This window comes from Leptonotus elevatus, chromosome 5 (genome assembly GCF_054856555.1).
Source record: "Leptonotus elevatus isolate MCC_2025b chromosome 5, RoL_Lele_1.0, whole genome shotgun sequence".
NCBI classification, from domain to species: domain Eukaryota; kingdom Metazoa; phylum Chordata; class Actinopteri; order Syngnathiformes; family Syngnathidae; genus Leptonotus; species Leptonotus elevatus.
In genome coordinates, this window is record NC_141243.1 from 2,667,435 (window position 1) to 2,678,061 (window position 10,627).

Consider the following 10,627-nt stretch of genomic DNA (forward strand, 5'->3'; position numbering starts at 1 on the left):
AAAATGTATTTTAAAATCTCATCTACCGCCTGAAGTGATAACGATTGGTCGAGAAAACCGGCGAGTTTTGTTTTCAGTTTATTTTTTTAGGGCACTCATGAGCCCTCAACATAGATCAAAATTGTTTCAGTCTGTGATGCGTCAGCACCTCGGCCATATTAGATGTGGTATCCCGGCCCAATAAACTGCTGCAAGTCAGTGGACTGTAATTCATAACCTCAACTTCATAAACTTCAAAAGTGTGCAAAACGAATGCATCTCAGTCACGCACGTGTAGATGTTCTTCACCGTTTTGACTTCAGTGAAACCTTACAGGAGAAGCATCCATAAAAGACATTCACAATCCTGGTGCCAATTTTAACTATCATGCGTATCCCGAAATGTTGTTGGAATGATTTGTTTTTTTAATCGTTTCAACCTAAACATTCTTCAAACAAAACCTCATCAAATTACACTTAAAAAGCTATTTTTTTTTCTTTGCTATCTGGAAGGGATGTCAGATTTATATGAGGTATGGCAGAATATTAGAGCTTTTAATTGACCCAAGAAAAAGTTATGTTACAGGCGCTTGTTATGACACTTTTGGCGTTTCACGAAGAATGAGAATTACTTGCGTCGTAGGTAAACTTAAGTAGTCCTTTTATTAGAGACAGCAGGTGAACATGCAATCAAATAAATGGGAAATTAAAAAAAATTACAGTTACAAAAACATCATATTGGGAAAAAAAAAGAAGCTAATTCACAACATAGAGTAATTGTTTACAATTTACAAAGCAAAGCACATCTTTATAACAAAGAACAAAATGTACATGAAAAGGCTTATTACGTTTGTTTTCTCCCCACTGCTTTTGCACAAATCCTCACGTGTCTCGTCATAGTGAGACTATGAGTCAAACCACAATCTAAAGTGATTTTTTTTACCTATGCTTTCTCACGTGATGCTTTGAGTGTGTGTGTGTGTGTGCACGCTCTTGCCTATAACCAAATACGTTTTTTTATCCTGTGTGTAATTTCATGTGTACTATCATGTTTGACTTATGACTGAATTCTTTACTGCAAAATGGGCAACTAAAGGGTTTTTCTCCACTGTGTCTTCTCATGTGCGACACCAGACTATTTTTTTGCGAGAATATTTGACCACAGGTTGAGCAACTAAAGGGTTTTTCTCCCGTGTGTGTCCTCATGTGTTGTACCATATTATTCTTTGCATTAAATGCTTTACCGCATATTGAGCAACTGAAGGGTTTTTCTCCCGTGTGTATTCTTGTGTGTTTGACCAGACCTTGCTTGGAAGTAAAACTTTTATCACACGTTGAGCAACCATACGGTCTTTCCCCCGTGTGCGCTCTTGTGTGTTTCACCAGGCCTGTCCTCGACGAAAATCTTTTGTCGCATATTGAGCAACTCAAGTGTTTTTCTCCGGTGTGCGTTCTCATGTGTTGTATCAGATTATCCTCGAGATAAAATGTTTTGCCGCATGTTGAGCAACAAAAGGGTTTTCCTTTCAAGTGTCTTTTGGTGTGTTGTACCAGCGCTTTGTTTGAAGTAAAGCTTTTATCACATGTTGAGCAAGTAAAGGGGTTTTCTCCTGTGTGTGTCCTCATGTGGTATACCAGACTATCCTTTATTTTAAATGCTTTACTGCATGTTGAGCAACTAAAGGGTTTTTCGACCATGTGCGTTTTTCTATGTTTTGTCAGCCCTTTCTTTGTAGCAAAGCTTTTATCACATGTTGAGCAACTAAAAGGTTTTTCTACCGTGTGCGTTTTCATGTGTCTTGCCAAAGATTCTTCCAGAATGAACATTTTGCTGCATAGTGAGCAAACTAAAGTGTTTTTTTGTGTGCTCGTCGTGGCGTTTGTTTGAGAAGGTGACTTGTTAAGAGTTATCTCCTCCTCCTCCTCCTCGGAGCATTTCAACTGTTTGTCATCACCTCCAGAGTCAGCCTCGCTCGGTCTTTCGCCGTCATCACTGTCCGACTGCGGCGCTAACAAGTCGTCCGGCGGTGATCCTTCGCAGTCGTCTCCGCTTGGACTGTCCCGATGAAGCTGTGACCACTCGGGCGGTTCGTCGTCGTCGCCGTCGTCGTCTTCGCTTTTCACAGAGACGGCAGTCGGTGGCGACTTGCTGCCGTCCGCCTCTTCTTCTTCTTCTTCTTCCTCCTTAACGTGCGGGCGCTGTGGAACCGCTTGCTCAAAATTGGAGTTCCCCTCCTGCAGCTGAGGTGGAACTTCTTCCTGATCAATAATCAGCTGCTCCACGTCTGCAGAACACAAGACGATTTTATTACTACGACAACCAATGGTTTCCAACAAAAACCACACGATTTGCGTTCGTGTTTCCCACTTTCTCCTCATGACAAAGAACAGGTGACCAAGTTTCAGTAAACTTTCTCACGAGAGCAATTATAAGCAAGTCCAGATTTTGAGTCGACAAACCCAATCAAAGGTTTCAGCTGAATAAAGCAGATTCTTCAAACCCACATACTGATATTTATTTTCGAATTATTTAATTAAATTTATGAAGAATCAATTATGAACAACTGTACATGAATAAAAATGATTACGTAAAATGTACAGGAAATTTACATTTTAAATAACATAAGTAGCGCTATTAGGATTTTCCTATAGTGCATGTAGCATAATTTTTTTTATGTCTTACTTCACATTTAGCTTGATTCAGGTAAGAGCAAATGGCATTTATTATTTGTTTCCTACGTGTAGATTGTCAATCTTTAGTTATTGCCAAGTTGGAGATCTGACTTCAGGAAGTGGGTTGATTAAAATTCTGACTCAAGAGATACAAAATCTGACATTTTCCGTGCACCTTAAACGCATCAGTCGTTGCAGCAGATGGAAGAGTTTTACCGGAGATTTTTGTCGTGGCGAAAGTGGGCGGGAAGGGTCATAGTCTTTATGACGTGTCCCCTGCGTCCTCAGTGCCAACTGCGCCCAAATGTCAAAGACTTTATTATAGCTGCTATAGGCTGATAACTTGTGTCACTACAGTACATTTCAATTTAAGCTAAACGAGCATGCAGTATGCTCCGTGATAATATACAAGAGAAATAACAGCATTTGTTCTGCTCGAGTTTTTCTACATTCTATGACCTTGGCTTTTGTTTACAGTGAGTGAGACTAAAAGAAAAAAATTGCAACCATTTACCGGCCGCAGACGCAGCGGCGTCTCATAATATGACATCCTCTTCGAGGATTTCGTGATGAAAAATATTGTGATAATTTAATTCATGTAAATTATGTTGTTGAATTTGAAGCGGCACTTTGGGCATCAGTGACAAAAGGGCATGTGCTCGAGCACCCATAGCCCCCCCCCCCCCCCCCCACCCCCCTGCACGTGTCTGTTACAAAGTACTGTGTATTAAGAACTTTAAAAAAAAAAAATAATAATATATATATATATATATAAATACACTTTATTCGAAAAGAAAAACTACCAGTATTCAATTTCAAAACAAGATTCTTATTATTTCTCAAAATGTACTACTTAAATTCACAAATTATAGCAAATAATTTAGTTTGCAACTAAAGTAACAGCAAAATCAAGCAAATAACAACATAAGCCACAAAATTGAAGCAAAAAATAAACTGACATCGCTAGATACAAAACACTCATGATGTTATTGATTTTGTTTTGCTGTTCTGTTTAATCCAGTTTTAAAGATGTATGCATTGTAAACCTACCTATTGCTTTACAAGATTTCAGCTCATCACTGCAGCTGTTCCTTCGTGTAACTCCTTTAATTGAGACACAGCGAAGCGTCATATTAATTCTAACTGGTTGTCTTTTAAACATAAAAATCATCATGAGATCATCTTTGCTTTCTCTCAAAAACACTTTTGGATGTGATTTGGTAACTGCTGATTTGTAACTTTCTACATAACCTGGATTGTTTTCTAGTCAAGCAGATCCTTACATTTTAGTCTATTAAATTTGATGAAGAGTTTGTTTGTTGGTTCCCTGTAGGTGGATTTATTTAGGATTCTTATTGTTCTTTTCTGCAGGATAAATACATAGGCTCTGTTTTTGTTTAGTGTGTATTCCCCCACACAGTAATTCATGTATGGGAGTATGAAGGAGCAGGACAAGATGTATAATGAAGATGTATTTAGGACATATTTGACTTTATGCAAAATTGCCACCGACTTTGCTATTTTTCCTTTGATGTAGTTAATGTGTGATTTCTAGCCCAGATTCCAATCTACTATAACACCGAGAAGTTTAATTTCAGAAAATTGAAAAGTCTTTAGTGTAAAACAGTGGTGCCCAAACTCGGTTCTCGGGGGCCAGAGTCCTACAGGATGTGTCCCTACCTCCAGATTGAGGTATGATGCAAATGCTAATACTTGTCATGGGTTCATGTAGCTGTATCACAATTTTGTATTTGACTGCAACAACTCATGGAGTGTATGTCCATTTGACTCCTAATTAGTTTTTTTTTTCTTTCTATGCATGGTACATATAAAATTAACGCAAAACATAGTCATCCAGTTTGCAGGCTAATAAACTGCCAAAACAAAATGCTGTAAATGTTAACGAACATACCTTGGCTGTGTATCATAAACTGTTCCTTGCGAACATCTTCTAGTTGTCGTCGACGTTGCTCGCTCTCCTCTCTGGCTCGACAAAGTTGCTCTTCGTACGACGCGATTGTTTTTTCGAACAGGCCAAAGATTTCGTCGGCGGCCAAGATCAGGCGCTCTCTTATCAACTCTTTCAACATTTTGATGTTGTAGGCAGTTGAAACACTTGCCCCTCGCACGTTGTCCCTCAGTTGCAGTTTTGCTAACATGCACCTTTGACTTCTTCTGTGGGGTTTGTGATTTAAGGAGCACACGCAAGGGACCTTATAAAGCATTTCCGGGGGAATGATTAGGCAACGTGCCAACTTCCGGTGTCCGTTCGTGTACTGAGCGCACTGATTTTCACACTGTACTTAATCTATGCCGTTTTTCTTTATTTTTTTAAATCAGATATCCATTTTCATATTTTTAATTATTTATGCTAAATAGACGTTTACTAAAGCTCCAAGGAATCTATTTGATTTGAAGGACGTTTTCGATTACCCCCACCCCCGTTCTTCAGTTCATCACATACTTTGTTTTCAAGTTGCTATATTATTTCTCAGTGTCCTCTGGGTACCCCGACCTAAAAAAAAAAAAAAAAAAAAAAAAAAAAATCCCAGTCTGTCATGCGTCCGCACCTCCGCCATATTAAATGTGGTATCCCGGCCAATACACACATATATATTTTTTTATTATCAGCCTAAACATTCATAAAACAGAACCAATTACACTTAAATAGCAATCCTTGCTAGTTGGAAAGGATGTCAGAATTATTTGAGGTATGACAGAATCATATTAGCGCTTTTAATTGGCCCAACCCAATGTTACGTTATGTTGTAAGTGCTTGTTAAGATACTTTTGGTGTTTCACGGAGGATGAGAATGACTCGCATTGAAGGTGAACTTAAGTGGTCATTTTATTAGGGACAGCAGGTGAACATGCAAATAACGGAATTCTTACTAAGCTCTTAAAAAAAATAAGTAATTCAAACAGCTGTCTCGGCAGTTGTCGTTAGGAAACCCTCAGTGAGAAAAAAATAGCAAGCTCACAACAGAGTAACTATTTACAAAGTAAAAAGCATCTTTATAATGAAGAAAATGTACATGAAAAGGCTTAAGTTTGTTTTCTCCCTACTGCTTTTGCACAAGTCCCCAAGTGTCTCGTTGAGTTAAACTTTCACCACAACCTCAACTAGTGTTTTTTCCCCCTTATGCTTTCTCACGTGATGCTTTGCGTGTGTGCCCTTACCTTAAATTTTTTTTTTTTATCCTGTGTGTAATTTCATGTGTACTATCATGTTTGACCTTTGACTGAATTCTTTACCGCAAAATGAGCAACTAAAGGGTTTTTCTCCCGTGTGTGTTCTCATGTGCGATATCGCCTCATGGTTACTTGCATATGTGTTATCACAGAACGAGCAACCAAAGGGTTTTTCTCCACTGTGTCTTTTCATATGTACCATCAGACTATTCTTGTGCGAGAATATTTGACCACACGTTGAGCAACTAAAGGGTTTTTCTCCTGTGTGTGTCCTCAGGTGTTGTACCATATTATTCTTTGCATTAAATGCTTTACCGCATATTGCGCAACTGAAGGGTTTTTCTCCCGTGTGTATTCTTGTGTGATTGACCAGACCTTCCTTTGAAGTAAATCTTTTATCACATGTTGAGCAACCATACGGTCTTTCTCCCGTGTGTCCTCTTGTGTGTCTTACCAGACCTGTCCTCGACGAAAATCTTTTGTCACACATTGTACAATTCAAGTAGCGTTTTTCTCCTGTGTGCATCCTCATGTGTTGTACCAGATGATCCTTTACATAAAATGTTTTGCCGCATGTTGAGCAATAGAAACGTTTATCTCCAGAGTGCCTTTTCGCGTGTTGTGCCAGCGCTGTGTTTGAAATAAATCTTTTATCACATGATGAGCAACCAAATGGTTTTTCTCCTGTGTGTGTCCTCATGTGGTATACCAGAGTCTCTTTTACTTTATATGCTTTAGTGCATATTGAGCAACTAAAGGGTTTTTCACCCATGTGCGTTTTTGTATGTTTTGTCAGCCCTTTCTTTGTAGCAAAGCTTTTATCACATGTTGAGCAACTAAAAGGTTTTTCTACAGTGTGTGTTTTCATGTGCCTTTCAAAAGATTCTTCGAGAGTGAAAATTTTGTTGCATGGTGCACAAATTAAAGTGTTTTTTTGTGTGCTCGTTATCGCGTGTGTTTGAGAAGGTGACTTGTTAAGAGTTATCTCCTCCTCCTCCTCGGAGCATTTCAACTGTTTGTCATCACCTCCAGAGTCATCCTCGCTCGGTCTTTCCCCGTCATCACTGTCTGGTGGTGGCGCTAACAAGTCGTCCGGTGGTGATCCTTCACAGTCGTCTCCGCTTGGACTGTCCCGATGAAGCTGTGACCACTCAAGCAGTTCGTCGTCGTCTTCGTCGTCGTCGTCATCTTCGTCTTTCACAGAGACGCTATCCAGAGGTAACTTGCTGACGTCCGCCTCTTCTTCTTCCTCCTTAACGTGGGGCTGCTGTGGAACCACGAGCTCAAAATTGGAGCGGCCCTCCTGCAGCTGAGGTGGAACTTCTTCCTGATCAACAATCAGCTGCTTCACGTCTGCAGAACACAAGACGATTTTATTCCTACGACAACAAATATTTCCCAACAAAACAACAGGAGTCGCGCATTCATGTTTTCCACCTTCTTCTCAGGTGTCCAAGTTTCGGTAAACTTCAAAATTTCTCACGAGAGTCCATAACACCCATTAAAGGTTTTAGGTGAATAAGGGCAAATGCTCTACGCCAAATTTGACGTAAATCAGTCGACGCACTGACATTTATTTTTTTTACTTCCAGTTTGACAAGTCGCTTGAAACGTTACTGTTTCCTATGCTAATTTCATCAGCTACAAATGCCTCCTAACTGAGATATATTTGTTCCTTACAAAGTATATTAACAACTCATGGAGGTTTTTTTCCCATTCAACTTCATTTGTTTTGTTCTATGCATGGCACCTATCATAAAATTAATGGAAAACAATAATAGTCATTCAAAGTTTACCCCAGCGTTTCATTAGCCCAAGCTAGGCTAAGCGTCCTCACATTCTCAAGCAGGCTGAAAAACTTCATTTCACTCCCACCCCTTCTCAATGGCTGAAAAAGAAGACTCTAAAAAGATTCGAAAGAACATCGTTTTTTCCACAAATGCAAATATTGCACATGAGCGAGTACCAGGCTGCTCAAGAACCAGCTTCATGGCACCAGACTGTTGGCCTTTTGCCCCAAATTTTTTTAACTGTGCAAGTAAACGTTCCATCTAATTGCACACGTGTGACCAGTAAATTTCCTCATTTCCATCTCCCAATATTTTCTATTAATTTGTATCCATAAAATGAGAATTTTAGCTCAATTACTTCCATGTTTTGTGACCTGTGGATACAAAATCAGTGTACGATAGTAGGATAGTAGGGCTGGGCCTGCCGCATGAGGTACGCCTCTTTTTTTTCTTCTTCAATTTCACATCTCTCAATAGTTTCTATGAATTTTTATACCTAAAAATTAGTGTTTTAGCTCAATAGCTTTCATGTCATGTGATTTACTCAAAATCAGGGCATGGATTAACCAATTTCTGCAATAGTGGCTACATCCTAAACACGCCTCCTGTGGCAGTATCGAAGCCTGCTACTTACAATGCGTGTACTCGCGTTTATCCGCGCCGCTGTTATTTATGCCGTAAAAAGTCTTCTTTATGGTGTGCTATGTCAGTTATCAAATCCAACTGTGTATTATTTATTAAACTGTAGCAGGACAGACAAACTAAACAGATTATTTTCCTCCTCAATCTGCGTGTGGTAGAAGACTAGCTTCAGGCAAGTTAGCATCTGCTGACTCAGCCACCATGTACAAAGTGCCCCGATTACATATTTTGCTTCCATTTAATAACTCTGCAATCGAGCTACATCCAGACGACTAACTGCTTCAGTAATTGACTCATCGATCAGATGAAGTGATCTCTACACGAGCAATAAGGAGGATCCCAAATCCTCCATCTTGTTGTTCACCCTTTTTATGGCAGCTGTGATCCATTAGCTAGCTACGCATAGGTTCCTTTTTTGGTATCCTGGAGAACGCTCGATCCTTTTTTGCCTCTTCTCGTTGTGGCAGCTAGATCACAACAGCTGTCTATCATTAGTCAGGTTTTCATCCAATTGTATCAAAATGTTTTAGTGTATTTACTGAAAATGCGGAAAATATTGAGGCGACTCCGCTGCTGTTGGTGACGGTATACACCATAGAGATGGGATCCACCAGTGATTTAGAAGAAAAACCAGAAGTGACTGCGCCGTGCGATGACGTCGTACGACTTTGCATTTGTAATTCTTAATAAATCGTAGCATTTCTTTCTAAAATTGCATTAAAGGTTTGTCCCTTTTTTACTTGCGGCTGCCACCGCTGGCCCAAAGTGTAACTGCAGCATCTGTGTCAGGCTCGTTCATGGTGTGCGTGCAAGTACATGCATGATCTTAAAGCGATAGCCACAGTTGACAGATGAAAACATGACATACCTTACTTTATCATTGCTTTGTGACTACAAACGTGCGTCTGACTTAATATCTGGTCAAAACGTGCAATGTGTATCCGGCCCTTTCAGCATTTATTCGCAAAACCAGTTTTTTTCATTTGTTCCTCAAGAGTAAAAACTTTTTGGCGAATTTTGGGGCCCTTTTCGAATTTTTTGCGCTTCTATTCAGTTTTATTTGCGCATTTCTTGAAAATTTGAATAAAAATTACTGGATGGAAAACCCACTAGTGTTAAAATCTGGCGTTTGCCGTTTACTCAAAGTGGCTGATGCGTTTTCTATTCTGTACTGCCAAAATGGCTGCGCTAACGCCCATTTTAGGACGAGTGAAATCAAAGTCCGGATCTCTATATAGGGGCAATAAAAAATTTGGGGGTTCGACTCCAGTCCAAATGTGTCACGAATATCCAATTTCAAACTGACTTTACCGCAATCTGATAACGCTGGCTATGATGGTGTTCTGTCGGTTTGAGCTCCCTACTGAGCATGCGCACGTCCCCAAATCAGTAATAGTTTAAAAGTTTATTTAATTTATATAGTGCCTTTTGACCACTAAGCATGTAAGCAATTAAGTGTACACGGAATATTGAAATAGAATATTGACGATACAGTGAGATGGTAGCGCGAGGAAGTAGAAGTGTTGCCGGTCACGGTAAAATATCAATACTGTATATCCATAAACAAAATGTTGTAAATGTTAGTGAACATACCTTGGCAGTTTATCATAAACTGTTCCTTGCAAACATCTTCTAGTTGTCGTCTATGTTGCTCGCTCTCCTCTCTGGCTCGACAAAGTTGCTCTTCGTACGACGCGATCGTTCCTTCGAACAGGCCAAAGATTTCGTCGGCGGCTGCAATCAGTCGCTCTCTTATCAACTCTTTCAACATTCTGATGTTGTAGCCAGTCCAAATACTTGCACTTCGCGCTTTGATTGCTTAGCTGACTTGCACCTTTGACTTCTTCTGTAGGCTTGATGGTTAATTAAGGAGCACATGAAGCCTTGTTAAGCATTTCCGGGGGAAGGATTAGGCTACGTACACATTTCCGGTGTCCTTTTGTTTCATGCTCCCCCTAACCTCCCCATCCCCCTGCCCAATCATTTTTTATTAATTTCACGTTTGTCATCCAATCTTTATAAAACAATGACTTGTTTCTACATGGTATATACCTGTTGTCCAATATCATATTTGAGTGTGGTGAGTAATTGTGTACATACAAGAATTTCCAATACAATAATACTTGCTTATGGAACTCTGATCATTTAAGTGGTAGTTGGTTTGTTGTAAAATCACAAGTTTGTGACACAGTACCAAATTTTGAGTTGAGAACCTCCAAAATCCTGGTGCTAATTAAAAAAAAAAAAAAAGCTAAATGCCCTGTGTGAATGTTTCATTTATCGGATTGTTCCAACCTAAAATACTGTATTTATGAATAGTTTAATAAAAATGGAATTTCACCAAATGACACT

At 39.5% G+C, this 10,627-nt stretch overlaps 2 protein-coding genes across 2 annotated transcripts; both read right to left on the minus strand.

The window, feature by feature from the left end:
• Positions 1–498: 498 nt before the first annotated feature.
• Positions 499–4,868, minus strand: LOC147173307 (uncharacterized). The gene is made up of 2 exons (XM_086075288.1): positions 4,564–4,868; positions 499–2,263 (listed from the first exon to the last, which is right to left on the minus strand). Exons 1-2 carry the CDS (start codon positions 4,808–4,810, stop codon positions 996–998), a joined length of 1,515 nt encoding a protein of 504 aa, XP_085931414.1. The 5' UTR covers positions 4,811–4,868; the 3' UTR covers positions 499–995.
• A 613-nt stretch (positions 4,869–5,481) lies between these two features.
• On the minus strand, positions 5,482–10,184 carry LOC147173308 (uncharacterized). Its single transcript, XM_086075287.1, has 2 exons — positions 9,869–10,184; positions 5,482–7,196 (listed from the first exon to the last, which is right to left on the minus strand). The coding sequence occupies exons 1-2, from the start codon at positions 10,044–10,046 to the stop codon at positions 5,848–5,850; spliced, it is 1,527 nt and encodes a 508-aa protein (XP_085931413.1). The 5' UTR covers positions 10,047–10,184; the 3' UTR covers positions 5,482–5,847.
• Positions 10,185–10,627: the final 443 nt, after the last annotated feature.